The following is a 23,615-nucleotide window of genomic DNA, read 5'->3' on the forward strand; positions in this document are numbered from 1 at the left end:
AGGATCCAAAAGAAAGCAGAAAAGCATCCTGAATTAAGCTGCACGAAGGGACTCTCTGTGCAATTAAGCACATCTGTAGAAGCTTGTCCAGACCAAGTACCGTGGAACACCTTTCCTGGGCCATCCATTCCCCTGGGGAGACAAGCCCTTATTTTTTTCCACAAGATTTCTGTATAAATGGAATATACATCTCCATTTTAAAGCTGCAACTCTGAACTCGTATTGCCAGCTGAGATTACTGCAGTTTAAAGAAACAAAGTAGTGGCAACAAGCACTGGAGTGAGGCCAAGCTGGAGCCACAGCCACGACAGCCACTTCTTGGCCCAATAAGGGGTCACATCCCAATTTACATTTTGTCACCAGCTTCACAAAATTACAAAGTTCATTGCCGTGAGAGATATTGTTCATCTCTCCATGCCTTGACAGTACAGATAAAATTACATGAGATGTTTTAACATCCAAGATAAAATTCACTATAATCACTCAGCCTGTGATGCGAAGCAATCATTTTAAAGCCCATTTCAATAATAAAACACACCTCATCTGTAATTACTGCCTCATCGATGGATGTGAGGAAAGGACATTGATTCCAGCTTAGAACAAAGAGTTACTCTCTTGGTTAAATTGAAACAAGATCATAAAACAGGATATGGAATTTCCATCCAAAATTTCCATCTTAACATGAGAAGGAACTTCTTTACTTTGAGGGTAGTGGAGCACTGGCACAGGCTGCCCAGAGAGGTGGTGGAGTCTCCCACTCTGGAGACATTCAAAACCCGCCTGGACGCTGTCCTGTGTAACGTGCTGTAGGTGACCGTGCTCTGGCAGGAGGGTTGGACTAGATGATCTCCAGAGGTCCCTTCCAACCCTAACAATTCTGTGAATTCTGTGAATTTTTCTCTTTTTTTTTCCCCCCCTATCTTTTCCCATTTCTAATCCTCCCTCTGTCAAAAATTCATGTGTTGCAGGCTTTGTGGCTTGCTGCACCCTCACAATCAGTAAATGAGGTTCATAAAAGCTTATTCTTTGAAAGGCTGGCTTAGAAAGAAGCTACTAAACTCAGGGGATCGGCAAAGATTCTGGCAAAGCCGGCAGCGGATAAAAAATGTTGTTTAAAAATACTGACTACAAAGAAGACCAAATACTACACTCTACACTACCATAGTAAAAATAGTACATTGCGTGGCTAGACATTAAAACGGTCTCCATAAAAAGGCACAGGGGGGTGTTTTTGTTTAACAAATATGCATAGGAAACAAAAAATGAATCAGATCTGCCACAAGGTGAGGGTCCATGCAGAGATTCATTCACAGCTAAGAAAAGATTAATTATTTTGTTTTTTATCATTTTAAAACGAACTGAAATTTTTTATCATTTTAAGATGACCTTGCACCGCCACTGAGAACAAATGGATTGCATCTTTCCTACTCCAGTTATAAACACGTCCTAAGTCCTAAGACCCACATTAATTGGCCAAGTTTTCTTTCAGCTTGAAATACCAGTACTGGCTGGAAGTCATAAACCTTAAACACACATCGTGTTTCCACTGAAAAATAAGGTTTATACTAACTCAAGGCAGCCTTCTGGGCAGCTCTGTACGCATTTCACCATTTTAGCTGCAAAACGATGCGAACCAAACCAAACGCAGACCGTCTTCTCTACAGCGAGCACAGCTCCCTGCAAACATACGTACTCTCACTTAGCTGTAAATGGTTCGGGGGGTCTACGCCCTCGCGGGGGCACAGCTCCCTTACGCCTCACCACCGGGGCGCCTGGTTCACTGAACACAGTTCTCTGAGCCCATCAATGGTGCTGAGGCTTTCCATCCTTAGCTTCAGAGTCCAACACGTCAATGGTGTCGCTACGATCACGGAGGTCCTGGTGAGGAGACAGGTTCTGTTTGTTCCTTTGGTCCACATCCGACATAACATCCGTAACTCCTGCCGAGGCGCCATTGCTCAGCGCAGGAGGTGGGTCCCCTTCGTAATCCTGAGGAGTGTTGAGCATCGGTGTTTTGGAAGCAGCACGTCCTACTTTAGATAAGGAGCAAGCTTCACTGGGCAAAGGACCATCAAGGAAAGGAAGTTTCTACACAAATAAAAAGAAGACATTAAAAAAAATTAATGTAAGCTATTATTCCCAGATGTCAGAGATCTACAAAAAACAACTGTCAACGTAATAGTCCTGTGTCACTGTCTTTTTCAGCTCTGTAATCCAGCATGAAAGTACACGGCCATAGACCATGACATGTTTATTAGTTAAACAATGATGTTTCTATCAAAACTAAAAGTTTCCAGCATTCACATTAACCTAGCAAGGGACACTGATAGGTCTTCCACTGGTATATTTTTAGATGACTCTCCCACTACTGTATTTTTAGAGTTTTTTTCCGTTTGTTTGTGGTTTGGGTTTTGTTTTGTTTTTTTTTTTCTTAATATACATAGAAAGGATATTGCAAGTAGAGCCTTAAGCACAAAGAGCCACACTTCTTTCAGGCAGCTGTACAGGACTGCGGTGGGATGACCCTGGCTGGGCACCAGGTGCCCACCGAGCTGCTCCATCACTCCTCTCCTCAGCAGGGCAGGGAGGGGAAAACGTAACGAAAGGCTCCTGGGTCAAGATAAGGACAGGCAGATCACTCAGCAGTTACTGTCACGGGCCAAACAGGGACTCAGGGAAATTAATTTAATTTACTACCAATTAAATCAGAGTAGGGTAATGAGAAAACAATTCCTTGTGCCCCACACTGGGTGCCAAAAAGGACTGTGATGGGTGATGCCCACCAAGCCGCTCTATTGCCCCCCTCCTCAACAGGTCAGGGGAGAGAAAAGAAGACGGAAAAAAACCCTCGTGTGTCAAAATAAAGGCAGTTTAATAAAGCACAAGCAAAGGCTGCACATGGAAGCAAAGGAAAACAAAAGATTTATTCCCTGCTTCCCATCAACAGGCAATGTCCAGCCAATTCCGCGGAAGTAGGGCTTCCATATGCATAGCGGTTGCTCTGGAAGACAAACGTCGTAATAACAAATTCCCCCCACCTCCTTTCTCTTAGCTTCTATTGCTGAGCAGGTATCACACGCTATGGAATATCCCTTTGGCCAGTTTGGGTCACCTGTCCTGGCTGTGTCACCTCCCAAGATCTCGCCCACCCTCAGCCTACTGGGTGAGGGGGGAATGTTGGAGAGACAGCCCTGATGGTGTGAGCACCGCTCAGCGGTCACAGCACCGGTGCCTTACCAACACCTTTCTGGTTACCAATACAGAGCACAGCACCACGAGGGCTGCGGGGGGAAGTTAACTCCATCCCAGCCAGACACAATACATACGGAAACACAAAACTACAGCACTTCAAAAGCTAACAAGACTATCTACTTTTTTTTCCCCCCGTCTTGCACTGCTGAGATAGATATCTCTGTCTTCATATAAATAGAGCTCTGGCGAATCTAATCAGAACTGACCAAACTGTGAAGCGTGTTGCTGTTTACTTTATTATTCTGGGTTGAAGGAGAGAAACTGGTTATTCTGGACACAAGATCTCTGCCCTCCAATACCACAGAACACAGTAAAGTAATAAAAGTAGTAAATGTGCAAGATTCCCTGTCTTGTTTTTAGCAAAGCACTTCAAATCCAAAGCCGCTTTTAGAGGATAATTCGACTGCACGATCCAGTCATGCTGTGGCCATTACATAAAAGTCAACTTAAGTAACTCAACCATTTCAATACCTGGTTGATCACAGGTTTTTCCAGTCTCTCTTGTGAATGAGAAGGTGGAAAAAAAACCGTGGGGGCAAGCTGAAAACAAGAATATTTTTTATATTCATATTATGTATGAGGGGAGAAGCAGGCCCATTCTTTTCTTCTCTCCCTCTCCCTTGAAGTCTGCTGTGAGTGGAGTTGAAACCTGGATGTTCTTTTAACACCTGCTTCATTTAGAGAATCACAAGCCTGCAACCAAACTTGACCCAACACAGCTTTTACCTAGCAGATGAGAATTTTATGAAATCAAACCAATTTATTACAGCAACATCATTTAACTCTTCATTTTGCCCAGCTCTGCCCAGCATGTTGAAATAATTGTGCTGTTCCCAGTTATATTTACTAAAACCATCATGGGATTTTAAATATTCTTAAAATTCAGGACTCACATTTTCCAGTTCAGACGCATTGTCCTCCAATTTCATCTTTTGGCTCACGCAGCTTAGCAGATGATCCAATACACACTGTTTGGGATGCATTCCTTTATCAAAGCGATTATACATCCCACACCAAAACCTCAAGAACAGGGTAAGAAAAGAATTAAGCAGCCAATTGTACACTACTGGCCAACAAACTAGATACTGTTTAAGTAAAAAAAAATTTCAACAAATTGAAATTAGCAACTTATTTTTAAAAACTGCCACAGAATTGAATTATAAAATTCAGTATCAATGGGCAAATTTTCATAAAGCTCAAAAAAACTTCTGAGGATTTAAATACTTTTGCCTCATGACCCACATGCACCGGCAGCAGGTATTACCATAAGACAAACATACATTTTTTTTTTCCTATAGCCGACTCACTGGACACTTGGGCAGTTCACCTTCAAGTCCTCAGTTTGCTTTAAGTCCCTACTTTTGTTAAAACAATTTGCCCGCCAGTTGCCATGCACAGCACTTAAAAATACATTTGCATTCCTCTCAGCAGGGAACAGGAGCAAGCCAGAACCAAAGCAAAACTAACCACTCCAGCTCTAACACCCTGGGCAAGCAAATAGACATGGCAACAAGAAATCCCTTCTTGCGAAACCCCCACCAACTGCATAATTCTGGGTGTGACTGGGCACTGAAATTCCTGTTTTAAATACTTCCTTCATATATATTAAAATGGAGGAAAGGAGGAACTTTCTTTAATAATTGCCTACCCTATCACGTAAATTTGACAGAGAGAGCAGTCAGGGGCTGTGTGTATGGGTCTATCTACACATCTGAAATTCCTCTTTTCCTTGCCTTTCCCCACCCTCTTTCTCAACACTAAAGAAAAATTATTATTTTAAATTACAGTACTTGCACTTGCTTAGCAATTACCTGTGCACTACCACTCTCTCACTTTATGGATGAGGAATGGAGGGGAAAGGTAAAACAAACCATGCTAATCCGTGAAAATTTATTTTAGTAAACCTGAATTACCAGTCTACATCACAATGAAAGAAATGCCCACCCCCCTTTTCCCCTTCTTCCCCTTCTTAAATAAGCAACTTACTGGAAACTGAAAGGTAGTGTGTTTGGTTGAAGCTCTTTGTAAGCTGTAAATCCTCTGTACAAAGGATTTCTCAATTCCTGCTTCTTCTGTAAGAGGAAAGGCCACAGAGAATGCGTCTTCTCAAAGATTCTGTCAATTACAAATAACATCTAATCACTAAAAAAATGAACCAAGTTAAGTGCATTAATAACACTAGCTGTTCTCAGTAGAATTAGATTAAGGGAGCTAAGAATTATTTTTGCACACTATCTGATTAATTTCATAAGCACAAGATACATCACTGAGGAATATATAATCATTTAAAATGGAGACTATCCAGTCCAAAAGGGGTATCTGCAAGTTATTACTGTGGTCCAAATTAATTATGTTCTGGAAGAAAGATGTTTTAATCTATAATTCTTCTCCACACTGTAGAACATAAGCCTTTATCAAGACAACATTACCCTCAACCAACCTACAATGACATTAAAAACGCACAAACACACACAACCTGCCCTTCTTCTGACATTTAAAGTGACTTCTAGACTGTTGGCTCTATAAACTGCCAACTCACTTCAGATCCTCGCGCTCCTTATGACAGGTCCCTAGGAAGTTGCCAAACTGGCAGGAGTAGACATGGTCATGGATTTCAAGAAGGAAGCGTTCGTTAAACTCAAACGTGCACGGGAACTGCTGCATGAGCTGCCAGACGCATTCAATGAACTGAGTGAAGACAGGGGATACCTCTTTGGGGTCACCACACAAATGGCCGCACCTAGAGAGATGCAAACAAAACAGGGTTAAATCCTGTGTCACCCAACAAAAAAAAGAATCCCCTTGCCATTAAATATCTGGGAAGTTTTCTTCACTACTAGAATAAGAAATTACTCTGCAGAGTCAGAAAAAACACCCCACGTGGTTTATTTTACAGCAAGCGTATGTCAAGGTGTGCCACCCGCAGCATTACTTGTTCTCCATGGGCACCTGGTAGGAGTGACGAGAATTGTGCAATGTTCCCTCCTCTAAATTAAATTAGCAATGGAAGAGCCTACATAACAGACTTGGAAGCACCACCATAAGTATTTGTGAAACAGGAATCCTTGAGGCAAGGCTATGCTATGTTGCCACCACACGGGGGAAAAAAAAGCAATATTCTCCAAAGAAACATCTATTGCTCAAACACAAGAGCTAAAGCCAGCCCTTAACTGGGGAACAAAAGGTCTACATTGGTGGGATTCTGTCTGTCTGCCAGGAACAAGAAGAAACAGTGTGTGGGGAGGGGTGGGGGGGTGGGAAGGGTCCTCTGTGATCTTCTATGGATGTGAGAGTATTTCAGGGTGCAGGCATAGCCACAACGGACAGCAACAGTCAGAACAACCTGACTTTGCTCCGCATGGGCACCAAGAATGAAATCTTGATAGTCAATTACTCAGAAAGAAAACCAAAGAAAAAAAAAATCCGAGAAAGAAAACCACAGATCAACAATCAAAACTATTTGTACAGCTTTAGATGAAGTTCAGAGAAACCCTACTAGATCCACAAAAATCTAGCCAGGGATCTATCAGTGTTCATTACAATCTATCACGAAAGAAAAAACAACCAGAAACAGGATGATTGCGTTTTTAGGATGTACTGTAATGACTGTTCTTTCTTAAGAGAAAAAAACTTGGGGCAGAATCCTCCTTTTCTAAGGAGGGATATAACGTGGAAATCTCCAGAAAGAAACAAGGCAACCCCAAACTTTAATGGAAAAATGAGGCAGGAGTACTGTGTCCAGCTCTGGGGCCCCCCAGCATAGGAAGGACACAGACCTGCTGGAGCAGGTCCAGAGGAGGCCACGAAGATGCTCCAAGGGCTGGAGCACCTCTGCTGTGACAACAGGCAGAGAGAGTTGGGGGTGTTCAGCCTGGAGAAGAGAAGGCTCTAGGTAGACCTTAAAGCCCCTTCCAGCCCCTAAAAGGGCTCCAGGAGAGCCGGGGAGGGACTCTGGATCAGGGAGGGGAGCCATGGGATGAGGGGGAATGGTTTTACACTGGAAGAGGGGAGATTTAGATTAGTTATTAGGAAGAAATTCTTTACCCTGAGGTTGGTGAGCCCCTGGGGCAGGTTGCCCCGAGAAGCTGTGGCTGCCCCATCCCTGGAGGTGTTCAAGGCCAGGTTGGACGGGGCTTGGAGCAACCTGGGCTGGGGGGAGGTGGCCCTGCCCAGAGCAGGGGGGTGGAACTAGATGATATTTAAGATCTCTTCCAACCCAAACCATTCTGTGATTCTATGATTTCTTATGAGAGAGATCTAGCTGTTCAAACCCCTGGTTCCTGGTTCTGTGATTTCAACCAGAACACCCTAAGAAGCAGCATGAAGGACTGATTTCCCTCAGAACTGTAAGGCATCTGCCACCACTACAAGAAGAGTGATTTTGTCTACCAGAATAAAAGTTCATATTCTTATTAAATGCTGAAATTCATGTTATAATTACTTCTTGTATCCATTTCCAAGTTCTCATATTTGGAACAATCCTTTAATAGAAGAACAGGAATTATTTTTTTTTTGTCTTAAAACTTGAAGAGTCTCTAAAGATGCAGAAACAATGATCACAGAACACTTATTTGGCCAATAATGACCAAACGACAGTTTATCTTTGACTGCTTCTTATATACCAGTATAAGGGTGTGCAGACAGCTTATTTTCGCTATATATGCTTTAAGGAAATAGATTTGTTTTATTATTAAAGGCATCCATTTCACATCGAAAACAAAGCTTCAATTTTTAACAAGCTAGTATCACTAAATAGACCATTCCCTTCCCTCCTCATATTCTTTTGGACCATCTCAGTGTCTAATTTCTACATGGTAAATACAGCAAGCAGTAATTCAAGGTAAAATCCTTACTAGATGCAGGCTATCGATTAGAGGAATGACAGCATTTGTAATCTGCCCAGGAAATGCAGGTCAAATTGGGTTTCAGCATCATGTTGGGCAAAAGCTTATGCTTTGAACTTGGTGAAAGTTCAAAAAACATTAGCTGAGATTTTCTTCCAGGAGATGACTGCAGAAGAGTTAATACGTCCTGCCAGAACATTAGCACTCCTCATACAACATGAATGTGATTTCACATGTAGAATTTCACATGTAGAAACACTCAGAATTCAAACAATTTCTTCAAGACTGTCTGAGTTTGTAAAGTAATAAAAGAAAGCACTGATGAAATAACATCAGCAGCAGATACCGGCTTTATGTCACCAACTCCCGTATTTTCCAGATCTTCTCTCCTCTATCCTTTCTTTTCATTTACATTTTTTATGGGAGTACATGAACCTGAAAACACTGTATTAGCTTCACAGCCAAGCCTTCACCCAGTCACTACCCCCCAGGTAACATGCTGCTCTTACCTGTGTGAGAACTTGTGGCCCATTGCAATCCACTCCTTTTCTATTAGGACCTTCAGTTTCAAAACAGCGGTTAAAAAAAAAAAGAAAAAAGAGCATTACTTTATTTAAAAAAAGCAAAATGAAGCCTTTGACATTAAACTCTACAAAGCTTAAGACCAATGCTACTAGCTGACCCTACTGTTATGAGTATAACCACACAAGTCAATAAAAATAGTGATTTATAGGTTAGTTATCCACAGTTACCAGTACAATGTCACTGCTGGAATCAGAAGTTATTTCAAGCAGGTCTAGTACTATTTTGATGGTGTTTCTGTGTTGTTAAAATTATAATATATAAACACACGGAGCTAAAAGAATTAACAGTTTCATGTTACACGGTGCACTATTCAATTCAGAAGAGGACTGTGATATTCAACAAAATAAACCAGCAACTGGAATTCAACAAATGTTTAACACGAATAGAAATAGAAGTACAGCTGTGTATTGAGGAGTTCAGGATGAAATCAGAACTATATGGCTATTTCTCTTTTAAAGAGAACATCTGTGCTATCTGTAAGAAAACAACAAGGAACCAGTATTTTCCTTAGAAGTATGTTTCATAAAGAACCAAATGACTGATCCTGAATCCGTTATTACTTGCCTTGCTGGATCATATTTAAAGATCAATTCCTGACATCATCATCCAGAAACTTAAAGAACAAAAAGAAGGCAGAAATTCACAACAGAGGTCTTTGAAAACTTATATTACTTTTCAAATTTTTCCATTCTTTACACTTCCATTGCATTCATTTAGGAATAACCACTGTCACAGGATTTGTGCATATAAACCATTTGCTCAGAGGACAGACACGCATTTGTCTGTTTCAGTTACTCCTGTTCCTAATCAGAATTACATTCCTTAGTTCATAAAGAATTGTCCAGAGCACAACCAAAGCCCAAGCAGATGTTTCACACTGTGATGTAATTTTAACTGTCAAAAGATTGCAGTATAATCCAGGAGCAAAAATAGTAAAAATAGCAAGGAATGCAAGAAAACAGTCCTTGCAGTGCAACACACTGGAGGAAGCAAAATGTGCGTTGTTCTGATTTCAGGGTTTCTTTTAAGGAACTCTTCTGAGAAAGAGCAGCACCCTGTCTTTCAGCATTTAACAAAAGAAGATGAACGGAAAGATAATATCACAGATTACACCGTATTTATGCAGTGATGGCTTCAAATGAGAAAGAACTTGCAGTAGAAACAAACGGCCAAGTTCATGTATGTTATGGCCTTAAAGAAGGTCTTAAATGATGCACAGTTTTTACATGATATACAGGTTATATGCTGCCCTGTAAGCAAGAATGAGTTCACCCAGTCTTAAATCCTAGCAGGTAAGAGACCACTCACTATAACAGTCCAAAATGACAAGCCTCTTCACCCCTTTTTTGTGGATTGCTGCCAGAGTTGCATCCTTTGCTCACTGAAACTTCGCTTGCTGCAATGTCTCATTAGCAACTCTCATGTGGACATACAAGGAAACAAAGATTCAGGAATTGTAAATCAACCCCTGCCGTTTTATGCCCATGCCATTCCAAGCAATTAAAGCTTATTTATAGAATCAAAGCTGGTTTTATATAGGTCACCTACTGTTTGTTCCAGTAAATGGCCTAAAACATTTAATTAAGGGCCTGTTTACATTTCAGATCCAGGAAGCACTTTTTATTTTTGAAATTCCAACATTTGTGTTCTTACCATGAAGCCTTTAAAAGTCCTATAAAACGGATCTAAGAGGAGGCTGGCCACGGAGCAGACCTGCGCTGTGCGATCCCACCCGTCAGAGCAGTGGACTAACACGCTAGCTTTTTCATCTTTCACAGCCTGTGATGGAGAGAGAGGACAGAACAGTTTAGCAGCTTTCTAAGTTGGTGACTATAATTAAATGCTATCCTTTCATCTGCATTTACCTGACTGGCCTAAAACCCCAGGGGAAAACTTGTCATTTCTCATCCGGACTATGAAAACGCACCATTTCTGGGCACACAGCCATCAGCCCATAGGAAACCCCAACTAGAGTGAAACGCTGTAGCGTGCCTTGTCAGCAACACAGGCTGTCACGGAACAGAGACCCTCTGATCTCAAAATGCTCTGTCTTCCAAAAGACCGAGAATTCTCAGTCCCTTCTCCTGAGTAAAATTCGTTGGATGAGTAAAGAACAATAACTGGACACATGGGGACTAGGAAATTCTCAAGAAAAATTAGGAGAGCTCATCCAAACTTCCTCTCATATGGATCACCTTCTTCCCTTTGGTACAATAGCTTCTTGCTTGTTACACAAGAGAATTTTTGGAGAGACAAGACAACATTTACAGAAGGTCTCTGCCTTTGCCACATGTTGCCTCCATGCCCATTACTATTACCAAAGAGCCATGTGCCTTAGCAACTTCTCTCCTTTTGCTTGACCTGCAAAGCCACAAGCTCTGCAGAAATGAGGACTGCATTGAATAGTCCAAATTAGCAGTCCCTACATCACATATAAAATAAACAGGTCTAAACAATCCCGCAGAGCAGTTCAATAACAAACGAGCATGAGGCTACGAGTTGTTTGCACTACTAAATATACGTTATATAGAGACATTTATAATGGTCCATTATTCAACATTCTGTGATTTTATTTGCTCCAAACCACAGACTGGTGAGGGCTGGAAGGGCCCTCTGGAGCTCCCCCAGTGCCACCCCCACCAGAGCAGGGGCACCTCCAGCAGTGGCACAGGACAGCGTCCAGGCGGGTTTGGGATGGCTCCAGAGGGGGAGACTCCCCCACCTCTCTGGGCAGCCTCTGCCACTGCTCTGCCGCCCTCACAGCAGAGAAGGCCCTCCTCAGGTGGAGATGGAACTGCCTATGGTGACGTTTGTGCCCGTTCCCTCTTGTCCTGTCACTGGGCACCGCTGGAAACAGACTGTTCCCATCCCCCTGGCACCTCCCTTTGAGTATTTATAAGCATCGGTAAGATCCCCCCTCAGTCTTCTCCAGACTGAACAGCCCCACATCCCTCAGCCTTTCCTCATCAGAGAGATGCTCCAGTCCCCTCAGCATCTCCGTAGCCCTTTGCTGGATCCTCTCCAGCAGCTCCCTGTCCTTCTTGACCCGGGGAGCCCAGAACTGGACACAGTGCTCCAGATGTGGCCTCCCCGGGGCAGAGCAGAGGGGGAGGATGACCTCCCTCCACCTGCTGGCCACACTCTGCTTGATGCCCCCCAGGATGGCATTGGCCTTCTTGGCCACCAGGGCACGTTGCTGGCTCATGGGCATCCTGTTGGCCACCAGGACTCCCAGGTCCCTTTCCACAGAGCTGCTCTCCAGCAGGTCAGCCCCTAACCTGCATTATCCAGCTCAGAAATGAGTTCTAATAAAACCTAGATAACTGCTTGTTACAATACAGTGAAGAGGACAATGTCTCAACCCCTACGGCATTTGATTTAGTCACAGGAAGTGTCGAGGAGAGCACCAGCAGGGTAACCCACTTGATGTTCTCCAACTGCAGGCTTGTTCTCGAGAGCTGAGGCCAACCTGCATAGCAATGTTTTCCCACCTTCTCTCCAGAGACAACTTCACAGCCTTGCAGCAGTCCCTAGCAGGTAAGTACATATTTTTAAATTCACCTGCAGGTTGGGGTACAGTTTTACCTTGGCAAGGAAGACACCTGCATCCATCACAGCCTTAATGTGCCGTAACCAACCTGAGTTCTCCAGCCCAGTGAGGAAATCACTCATTGAGGGGGACTTCATTTCACACACTAAGAACACAAACAAAGGAATTAGCTGACACTCCATTAACATCTTTCTTTTTCCCACCTCCTCATTACCTCTTCACAGCAACAGAGCTTGGTAGGATCCTAAACACTAATATTTCCACACTTTAAGTGTCAGCAGCAATATCCTGTCTAAAGGACACAGAAACTACTGGTTCATAAAATACACAAACCAGAAATTTTTAGCTGTGAGAGAACTGGAGGATCTGAAAACATCATCCTCCTCTTTTTTTTTTTTTTTAAATGGTAACTCATTTTTTCAGCTGTGTTTTTTCCAACAAAGTGTTTAATGACCTGTTAATTCACTATAAATCACCATCGCACACACATCCAACAACCACTAACATGCAGTCACCATCACAGAGATTTGAAGAAGAGTTCTAATTTAGAGAGAAATAACATGTCTAACCTTGAAGGTAACTCAGATACTGTATTGAAACCCAGCATAGAAAATACTTATAGTAATACAGTTTAATAGTCCGTAAGCACCAGCAAGAGAGATTTTATCACTGTTTAAGAATATAGGAGTAAAGAAGTGTTTATTCTGCCTCTTCTTCCACCACAAAATAAATTTGCCAGGAACAGGCAATTGCGGACTTATACTTGTGATCAGGACAATCTCTTGGTGGTGTGAACAGCCACATTTTTCTCCAAGGTCACCACAGATCTGCAGTGCTACCTGGCCAAGCAATTGGTAGCATCCATTATTCAACTATTTTGAAACAAGATGACCATTACGCTGGTTACTAAAACATTAAACTTATATTTTGAACACCAGCATTTGTATTACATTTTAGAAAACTAAGCACAGGGACCAAGCAGAATGATTTGCAGCACCTACTCTGCCCCATTCTGCAGTCCTTGTCAGCACATGGATGGCAATAGTGCTGGAAACCAGGTAGCAGAGTACACTGGTTTGAGCCAAGCTACACCATCACCTTTAATGGAACTTCTCCAAGAGTGCATTAGCGAAAATATGCGCCCGATTCACCTCTTGATCTCCAAAGGCTCAGGGAACTATTTCTTCTGCCTTGCTTGGCATTTCTCCCTAAGGTATTAGTTGCTATTTTTGAACCACTATAAAACTAAGCACAATAATAAATAAAACGTCTAGCAGGAAAGCATTTTAACACCACTAATACTTTCAGCCACTTCAATACAGCAAACAAAGTAAGATACTGACTGCTCATCTGCTTCCACCACAACACCCAAGTCCACATGCACTTGGGCACATGGGATTTATATATTCAGCAAAAGGTTCTGTCCAGAAGTAGCCAAAGACAATGAAGATTGGCCACTTGCACACACCATACATACCTTCCAGGAGTTTCTGCAAGCTGTTCCGCATCACATGGATGTTTTCTATGCCAATAAATTTAAAGCGAATGTTATCGTAATTATCTTCATTCTCATAACCCTTCCCAGCAGCTCGGTTGGCCATGGCATTTAACTGTGAAATTCAAGGGGAATGGGCACAGGATTGAAAAGAAAGAAAAAATTATAACAAACAATACACAGACATAAATGAGTGTTTAGCAAGTCCTTCTTCTTTTAAAATCTCCCAGAAAATATAACGAACAAAGCTGTTACTCAGACATACTTCCCCACCTCCCAGACATTACTTCCAGCTGTTTCACTAAAATTATGCCAGTATCTCCAGTCCATTAGTCATATGCAGAGACTCATTAAAAATTTCTTAGGGTAGGCATTATAAAAAATGTGCCCAATTTCAGAATACTGGTGTCATCAAAACAGGTAAAGAGACATTGAGTCTGCCTTAACTGTGAAGCTACATAAAATGATTCAGGCAGAAGGACAGGAAAGCAAAACTAGGAAAACCATTTGTACGAGTAACATACATACATGGTGGTATAGAAATAGTAAGAGAATTCCAAAGCTTTTCAGACATACATGCACAGATGAAATAAAGCCACCTGAGGGAAACATAGAAATATTACAGTTGAGCAGAAAGAATACAGCAACCAACTGGAACAGCAGAAAAGAAGTAGAAAAGAAGCCAGTTGCTCTAACAATTAACCAAAACAGTTCAAGAGCTACCAGGAAATATTTAGCAGCAACCAAAAAAAGGAGCACCTCAACCCCACACATAGTAATTTGGGAACAGGAGCGATTTGCCTCCATAGAGAGGAAAGAAGGAAGAGTCAGGTACAGTATATACATCTTTAGAACAATTAAATAACCCTAGTACTTCAGTTCTACCATTCAGAGTAAAACATGTTGTGTTAGAAGTGTGACCAATTATATATTCTCCCTTTTTCACCAAATACTTCAGCACAAAAATGATAGATTTCAGTGGAACATCTATGATACTGGAAACTGTCTGTACCAAAAGAACATGCAGTGATTACTATAACCTATTCTGTAATTGTGTGTTTATCTCTAGGAAATGTCATACAACAAAAAGCCAAAATACATTTTGGAACAAAACAGGTGAAACATTCCTTGTTCCCAAGTTTTCCTTCTTGCCCTTGCCACAGTTTAACTGAATCTGTAGTTTCTATAAAATAACTGTAATATCTGAACAGCAAAGCAGGTTGTCAGAAAGCTCAATTTTAAAATAATCTTTGTTTAAAAGATTGATCCTGATGTTCTTATTTGTTTATACTGATGGTCCCAATCAATATACTTACAAAACAGTAATTTGAATTGGTTTCTAAATTCAGTTCCTCAAGACAAGAGTCAGAGATTTCATTTGGCAAATGTTTCTTCAATATCCTCTTACACAAACAGCTCAGCAAAGTTCTAGCCCCAAAGAGCAGCTATGGGCCAGAAGAGCTGAACTGTATTAAATGCCAAGCTGCACATCATGAGAACACTTGTGTTATTTTTACAAGGCAGAAAGCCGGAGGGTTTGCTTTTCTTAATTGTTATCAGACTCCATACAGTCCCACTTCTTCCCAGGTCTGCTGATAAAAGCACTTCAGCCTTGTGGAACAGAATCCTAAGGCTTCTCTCCAACTCGACATATTAAGGACCTAGCGCTCTGCAGGAAAACGCTTCACTGTCGCAGCCAGCTTCAAGACTGCCAGTTGCTTCAGGTCATCCTTAACACCAGCCTCAGCCCAGAACACTCCAGGAGCACGAGCGTTCTCAACAGCACTTAACATTGCAGTTTTATTATGCACAAGCATTCGTCACATTAGGACACCGAACCACGAGCCTGATACCAATGCAGCATTAGATCTCAGGAAGAAATTTTTCATTTTGAGGGTGGTGAGCCCCTGGGGCAGGTTGCCCCGAGAAGCTGTGGCTGCCCCATCCCTGGAGGTGTTCAAGGCCAGGTTGGACGGGGCTTGGAGCAACCTGGGCTGGGGGGAGGTGTCCCTGCCCAGGGCAGGGGGGTGGAACTGGATGATCTTCAAGGTCCCTTCCAACCCAAACCATTCTATGATAAGAAAGCATTAGCAGAGTTGTGAAAGATGAACTGGAAACAGCACTACCAATTGAAATGCAAGCTTTAAAAGTAGCCACAAACCCCATGAAGATACCTTTGGCCTTGTGTCTACAACATACATGAAGGGGCTCCCAGGGTTGGCTTCTCTGATCGCCTGCAGCATCTGTTCATCCTCCAGACAGCGTGCGCTGAACCCGGAGAGAGGCTGGCTACAACGACATATGGCAGCCTGCAACACACAACAGCTCACATTTTTCTGCTTTCCGATCGTCTCTACTCCACTGCCCCAAAGAACACTAAGTTGTTGGTGTTAAGTGTCCTATTCTCTGTTTCACCGCAAAATTGCTAATCAAACAGACACACAGAAATACTACTGGGATATTTCTCAAAGCTAGAAATTTGGGAATCTTAAGAAAGCAGTTCAACTCAGGAGCCCTGCTGCAATCTGCACTATGTTCTCAAACCCACTATGCTCTGCCTGACGATCAGTATCCCAAATGTTAGTGTTTCTCATGTTTTCTGCTTGGTTTCTATTGTCCAAGCCAATCTTTTCCACGACTTTGCTTATCAGTTGTTACCATTCCATGCTCAGAACTGCACCAAGTATGCTTTAGGGAAATTTCAATAGCTGCCAGCACAACTCCGTACAGTTGCCCAGGTCAAGGCACACTTCCTCAGGAAAACAACAATTTGACTGTGACAGCAATTTCCTAACATCTGCATCTAAAACACTGCTGAGACAGCAAAGTTAAAAACTTACATTCTGGTCTTCAGTGGAAAAAACAAACCGAAACCTTCATTTATTCTGAGCTAGTGGGAATTTACTTCAGGATGATTCCTTCTCTTCAATACTAAGAAAATCTAGCTGAGTTAACACGTATCTTGTTATTCAATAGAGCTAGACAGTAGATTGAAAAAAAAAAAAAACACACCACATAACAAGACATTGCTGAAAGCTGATTTAAAAAATTCCAGACAGGAAACCTGGAAAGTCTGTGCTTTTTGCACAGCTCTGGATGCACCGTAAGTATTTGGCTTTAGCTTATTCTGTGACTCAGAACAAACCAATATTAAAGCCGTTAAGAAACACAGTTCTCAAACAAAAATTTAATATGCTCTAATAATTATCTCATTCTTTCCTTTCACTAAAAAGGAACTTGACTAGAAGGGGAACCCCTACACCCCACAAAGACAGCAGATAATGAACAACTAACATTGTTTTCTTTATACAAGTAAGAAAGCACTGGAATCCGCCCTCTGCTTCTGAACCTTGAACTTCCGATCACCACTGCCTTATTAGCAGCTCTAGGCACCACTATTTCTGGAGGATATGTGTTGCAAACCTAAGTGACAAGAAAGAAAAAAAAAAATCCAGATATTACCACTTAACAATTCAAAATTCACGAAAAAAAAAAAAATAGTCTTTAGCTTATGATCTAGCATTTACAAACAACAGGAAAAGACTGTTTGCCATAGTGTATCTTACACAGTCCACACCTAAAGTTTCAAGCCATTAAGATGCATTTAGAAAAACACAGGAATAGTGCAGAATAAAACAATGTGGTGAAGGAAACAATCGACTTTGCAATTGAACCTAAAAAAATGGACTGCACAATACATATTAAAAGGAAGCTCTTTAAATCCACAAGTTTTCTGAAAGTTTCTGATTTGTCACAAAAAGAGAAGTTACGAACAACTATATTTAAGGAGTTCCCTCTGAATCTTATTCAACTTGAAACAAGCTTCCAGCAATCAGGTAGCATCCTCAGAGATCAGCTTTATCCTTTTTCCCCTCAAGCACGTACAGTCTTTTCAGCACGTACTTCACAGATAAGCTGTTCTCCAAGTCTGGCTTTACTTTAGGCTTGACAATTTTAAAACTTAACTTGGAAAACCTGAGGAAATTATAAACCACTGGCACTTGAGAGTTACATACTAGCAAGTAAAGCTTCAAAGTGATTAATGATTTCAGATGCCCTAGTCAGCTAATAGAAAAAGCACCTCTCATACCATATCTCAATTCAGGCAAAGATAGTAATTTAAAATTACTGGTCAGTTCTAACAGCACAGGCTTGTATTTCTTCAACCCAAAGCATAACAGTAAAGAAAACTAGTGGTGGAAGGGAGCGGAGAGCAGGGGAAAGCGATTCAAGACAATATATTGGTGTCTTCCTCAGAGTTTGTCTAAAAGACACTTTGCTTTAGAAAGGTCTACACAACATCAGAAAAAATAAAAAGGGAAATAACATGAAGCAGGAGTTTGAGTAAGCTTGCTGAAAAATACTTTCATTTAATGTTGTTTAGATCCAAACTGGCCTTACAGGGGAGAAAGAAGAAAATAACAGCAGCAGCCATTTAGGACTGGAATGACTGAGAGCCCTTATTTAGCAGAAGATCCAACCAAGCAAGAAAAAACCCAGTGTCTTGTTTTCCATTACTTTTTTTTCCTTCCTTACCTAGTCCCTTTCCACTCTGCCTCATCCCCCACCAAGCCAAACCGCTGCCATTTATTTCTCTTCTACACATCTGTCACCAGCCTGGTGGGACAGGGTTTAGAAATACCAGAAGCAGCTAAGGGTACTTCAGGTTTTCTCTAACAGATGGTTTAACATTTCTCTAGAAAAACAAGTATCTGGTGCTGTGCCAGGGGGATCAAAGCAAACCAAGGTGACTCTGCAGCTCTGTTCTGCTCTTCCATAGCATCATTATCCGCAACTTCACATCAAGACGATGCTGCTTCGATTAAAACCAACTGAGCTCATTCCTCCCCAGAGGCATCACTTATGCAGCAGCAGGACTGCTGTATGTCATTAATAACAACGAAGAGATACTGCATTAAATGGCTACTGTGGGCAAGAATTACCTCATAGTCTTTATTAACATCCGTTATTTCCCAATAGTTATTTGGAATTCCCATACGCTGGTAATCTACTTTTAAATCAATCAACTTCCATCCAATCTCCCGGTTCTCTTTAGACATTTTAGGATTATAAGAGAAAGCATAAAGTTCTTCGGGTTTCACTGGAAAGAAGAAAATAAAAAATTAACTAGTTAGAGATACAAAGACATATGGGGAAGTCAACACTTCCTCCTAAAGGTCATCTTTTGGATAAGCATACTGTGCGAGCCAACGAGCTGCAGGTGTACCACAACTGATACAAGGACTGGCAAAAAATTAGTCAAGAAAAATCAGGAGACTTAGAAATCATTTACTATAGAAGCCAAAGGGCTATGCCAACTGCATAGTTGGCAGTATTTCAATAATAGCTATTTTTCTTACGCTTCTGCTTCCTCAAAGATCAGAAGAATTAAGTTTTCTTCTATCGCTCTGCACACTTCACTACTCTAAGCAAACTGACAGATTATCACTCCTTAAAAAAAAACCCTGAATAATTGAGTAATACATGGAAGAGTACACAGAAGAATCACGACACAGAAGAGTTGAGTTTCTCAGCCTCACATTCACAGGTTTTCATTCGGGGTAGTAGTGAGCACCAACAATTCACATTGAAATTCTCAGGAATTTCCAATACACAGTTCCCATGTGCAGGAAGATACGCTAAAACATTTTGTTAGAATTAATTAAAACTTCAAAGTAGTCATCTTCCCAAACAACTTATTTCCTACTGAATTCACTGCAATAGGCATGTTAGATAAGATTTATACCATAAGAATTAATCCATAAATGAAAACATATAATAAAAGATCTATTTTCTGGGAAGAGTCCATAAAACAGTTCTTGTATACCTGTAAGTTCATTATTCAACAGTGAGTTCTGAGCCGCATGGAAAACCTGATAGATGTCTCGAATATTACTGTCAGCCCAACAAAAGCTTCAGGCTGTGTCTGACAAATGGTAATTTCTTCCTCCCTCCATCTCTACCATCCCAATTTCCTTCCCTCTCTTCATAAAATGCAAATCCAACCAATAACTCATTCAGCTGATTCCCAAGGCAGCAAGCGCTCCAGAGACAGAGTGAAACCTGTCAGAGTCTGATAAAGTAGCCAGGTTACCAGACAGGTAACCCATAGCTGTCAATCATACATGTGCAAATCATAAATAATTATATGCTCTGCCAAAAAAAAGATGAAGGAAGCATACCTTCAGAAGTTTTAAAACAAGAGAACTGTTAAAATCCATAAATAGAACAAAAGCGCTACAGCATATTACACAAATAACCACAAAAGAAACCAATGAAATCCCCCGCAGTGACAGCTCCTGTGCTTCAAGACACTCTGTAAGGCTCTAATTTTCCAAACTGAAAGAACAGTGACAGCTTTTAAACATAACACCAGAAACCTGCCAGATACAGCATTAGAATTAGAACTTCAGAACAAAGAAAACGCCAAAGCTCAGCGCACAAGGGAGATGCTGGGACTAGACACAAGCCTTAGTATGAATCAAAAAAACCCCAAACTTGACAAAACCCATTTCTACTATAGTATTTCTATTCAAGTCCTATGTGACGGCCAGCATGAAGCAGACTGGTGCTATCAATTAGATGAGCAGCATTATCACAAAATGCAATTACAAATGGCATCCTTATAATAATACCGAACTCCAAGTACTGTTTCACTGAAGGAGCACCCCAAAAACAGAAGGTGCCATACACAGAGGCCAGGCAGGAAGCTCAGTGGAATGCTGTCCTGCAAGAAGAACAAGGAGCCTGGAGATTCATCCATGATGGACTGGAAAGCTAAAGCCAGAAGAGACCACAGGCTTTTGAGGAGGTTTTGCTTACGCTCTTATTTAAGAGTGACTCCAAGTCAGGGCAGCCAGGCTGAAGCACAGGGTTTTACAACTGAAAGAAGACAAACACTGAAGAGTAGCCTAAACACGCTATTGGGAAACAAGTGGAAGATGCCAATGTTTAAAGCTTTATTTGGGGGATTCCAGGATTCTGTGAACATGTGGATCATCTGGAAGAGGCAGAACTACACACAGCCAACAGCTACCTGACAGAAATGACTGACAAAGGCCAGGTATGGGAAGTGACACTCAGCACAAGCGCTACAAGAAAAAAGCCCGAGATGCTGTATACAGACACAGTCAGGGAAAACAAACTTTGCACGGGTCTTCGGAAGTTCCTCATAGGACACCACCTCATTCCCACTGCCACAGAAGATTTGTGTTTAGTTTGGAAGCAAACGCCCTGGTCCACAGGGCAGCACTCTACTTACTGAGCCGACCCACACAGATCGTCTCGCATTCTGATTTCACATCCTCCCCCTCCTGTACCGACAGTCTGGCAGGCAAAGCTTTATCGCTCAGACGAGCCTTCCAGCTTAAAGTGTTTCAAGGATTTGCAAAACAGGCTCCCCTCCTAAATACCTGGTTGTGAAAGTTTAAGCAACGAGGTATACACTTCGTGACAATCACGTTCCTGCCCAATAACAAAGTGAGCCACATGGAAGTTCTTGCAGTGAATAAGGAGTGGATATCCAGCTGTGGCCAGAGGCAATTTTTCTACCGTTGCAATATGGTGATGCAGAATCTGAAAAACAGGAAACAAACAACATTCTTCAGAACCCACTGGTAAGGTTGCGAACAGTACAAGCAGATATTAAAGTTTTTTCAGTACTATCAGCTATATGCTTACTGCATCTAACTAGCAGCAGAAAATTAGTTTATTTGCAATATTCATCAAACAAACATAATAAACATCCAGACTGTGTACCTAAAGGCTAGGTAATTAAGAGCAAGACTGAAAAAATACACATGTAGATAAATTATTTTTAGACACTGACGTGCAGCTCAGTTTACCTGGTTCATTTTGCTTTCCCTCCACCCCCATATGCAATATATTTTGCCATTCCCACTTTACTTTAGAATTAATAAAAAAGGTTAATTTCAGTGCTAATTTTGCACTTCTAAAAGCTGTAAACTCAAGCTCGGTGGCTTGGTGCACTCAGTTTGAGATAGGAAACTAGACAAGGTTTTTTATGTTCCTGGAACTAACCATAACTCAGCGAGTGACCTCTATCAAGTCACATTACCATTGTGTTCATTTCCTTCCAAAACAGCCATTTCTGTTAAGCATTTGGTACCAAAACAGTATAAAAGACCACTACAACTCTGGAATTCATAAACCTGCTCATTTTGGATATGAGATATAAAGTAATTTTTAAACCTGTGTTCAAACAGACTCCAGGTATCACAACATACCCATGTTTCTTTTCTGGCTTCAGCAGAAGCCTCCACATAGATTAGGTGAGTAGCTGTCAGGTATAACGTCCCATTTGCTGCCTTCTTATTTGTATAGCGATCTAGTAATTTCACATTTTCAACCTGCAAGATAAAAAGAGTACGAAAAACTGAATTTAACTTTGATCAAGGAAATATCTAAGCACCTGTTGAATCAATCATTTAACTTCTAATACACAACTCAGGAAGTAAGACAGAAAAATCAGAATTAAAGTCTCCCCTGCATCCTGTAAATTCTAATTATTTCTTCAGTAATCAAAGCCAAAAAGGTTAAGCAAACAGCCAAGGTTTAGCACCAGTGCGAATAACAGGATTACTGGATTTGTAGCCAAGATGATCAGAGTTTATTACTGTGCAAGGTTGCAGAAATAAGACAAAGAACTGCAAAAGAAGAGACTGTCCATGTTCAGTATATGATCAAAGTATCGCTCTGAAAGAAACCACCCTCTCCAGTCTGACTTCCAACTGCTCAGTCACTATAAAAAAGTATTAGTAGCTACTTCTTGTAACACACTTTCTAGCCATGTAAGCACATTTCATAAAATGCACTAAGCTAATTAATATTTTTAAATATTTAAAAATATCAGCACAGACATAAAATATTAATGTTAAAGTATTTTACATTATTTGATTGATTTTCTCCTGGCCCATTTGCTTCTTAACGAACGCAGATGGAATATTTCTTTCATCAATAAGCAAAAATAATGGAAAAGAAAAATAACTGGAAGGACAATGAAGACAAACGGCTTAACAGTATAAGATAAATTACTTCTGGGTATTGAACATGCAAGCTTCCTTTCAGTCACTGGTCTGAGATAAAACATGGAAAATATCAGCAGAGAGACCTGAAGAGCAGAGGTCTCGGCTGTACATCTTCCTAGAATGTCCTGTTTTTCAGCACATGTAATTATTATCCCTAATATTGCCCTTTATTCAGGGCACTAGAGACAAGCAGGTCCAGCAAAGCACCTGAGGCAAGACTAAAACAAAACAAAACACAGCAACCTTCATGGTAATAAAAACAAATAAATTAATAAACAAACAAACAGCTGGACAGACAGCTGCCTGAAGCAAATACAATTTTTTTCCGCTGTCACGAGTACAGCCCAGAGCTCCTCTTTCACTTCACCTGAAAAAGCCCATTTTGATTCACTTTTTTCGGACTGGGGGTGTGCGTGTCTCTCTCCACACTTTGATACAAACGAAGTTTACACGAATCATACCCAAAAGGCTCTTTGATCAGGACCCTTACTAAAAAATTCCTTTCCCACAAGGCGATACAGTAAGAAACACCTAAACACCACCTCAAATAGCTTTAAGCCTTCCAGACTTATCCGTGACCTGCCTGAGAAGCGCAAAGGACCTCCACGGATACGCGTGCCTTGAGGGAAAGCAAAGATAGCTCGTTTGCTGAAATTAATCACGACCTTAAAATAAATTTTAAATAGAAAAAAAAAAAAAAAAGTGGGGGGGAGTAGGGAGTTCTTGAGAAACGCAGGGCCCGGCCGAGGCGGGCCACCCCCAGAGGGGCTTCACCTCAGGTACCCCGCGCGAAGGCCCCGGCGTAGGGCGGTGAACGGAGCCCCGCGCCCCAGCCCGCCACC

At 41.4% G+C, this 23,615-nt stretch overlaps 1 protein-coding gene across 1 annotated transcript in view; it reads right to left on the reverse strand.

Moving 5' to 3' along the window:
- Nucleotides 1-928: 928 nt before the first annotated feature.
- MTMR8 (myotubularin related protein 8) overlaps nt 929-23,615 on the reverse strand; it is a 29,729-nt gene continuing 7,042 nt past the window's right edge. Inside the window, exons 3-15 of the mRNA XM_009881091.1 lie at nt 21,973-22,131; nt 21,139-21,301; nt 18,670-18,827; nt 17,021-17,149; nt 15,901-16,035; nt 13,709-13,841; nt 12,267-12,376; nt 10,335-10,460; nt 8,606-8,655; nt 5,792-5,992; nt 5,239-5,367; nt 4,146-4,272; nt 929-2,088 (exon numbers count right to left, since the gene is read on the reverse strand). Coding sequence (XP_009879393.1) covers nt 1,804-2,088; nt 4,146-4,272; nt 5,239-5,367; nt 5,792-5,992; nt 8,606-8,655; nt 10,335-10,460; nt 12,267-12,376; nt 13,709-13,841; nt 15,901-16,035; nt 17,021-17,149; nt 18,670-18,827; nt 21,139-21,301; nt 21,973-22,131 — 1,905 coding nt within the window. The 3' untranslated portion in view covers nt 929-1,803. The remainder of the gene's footprint in view (nt 2,089-4,145; nt 4,273-5,238; nt 5,368-5,791; nt 5,993-8,605; nt 8,656-10,334; nt 10,461-12,266; nt 12,377-13,708; nt 13,842-15,900; nt 16,036-17,020; nt 17,150-18,669; nt 18,828-21,138; nt 21,302-21,972; nt 22,132-23,615) is intronic.

The sequence above is a fragment of the Charadrius vociferus genome, unplaced genomic scaffold (genome assembly GCF_000708025.1).
Source record: "Charadrius vociferus isolate BGI_N301 unplaced genomic scaffold, ASM70802v2 scaffold1823, whole genome shotgun sequence".
Lineage (NCBI taxonomy): Eukaryota > Metazoa > Chordata > Aves > Charadriiformes > Charadriidae > Charadrius > Charadrius vociferus.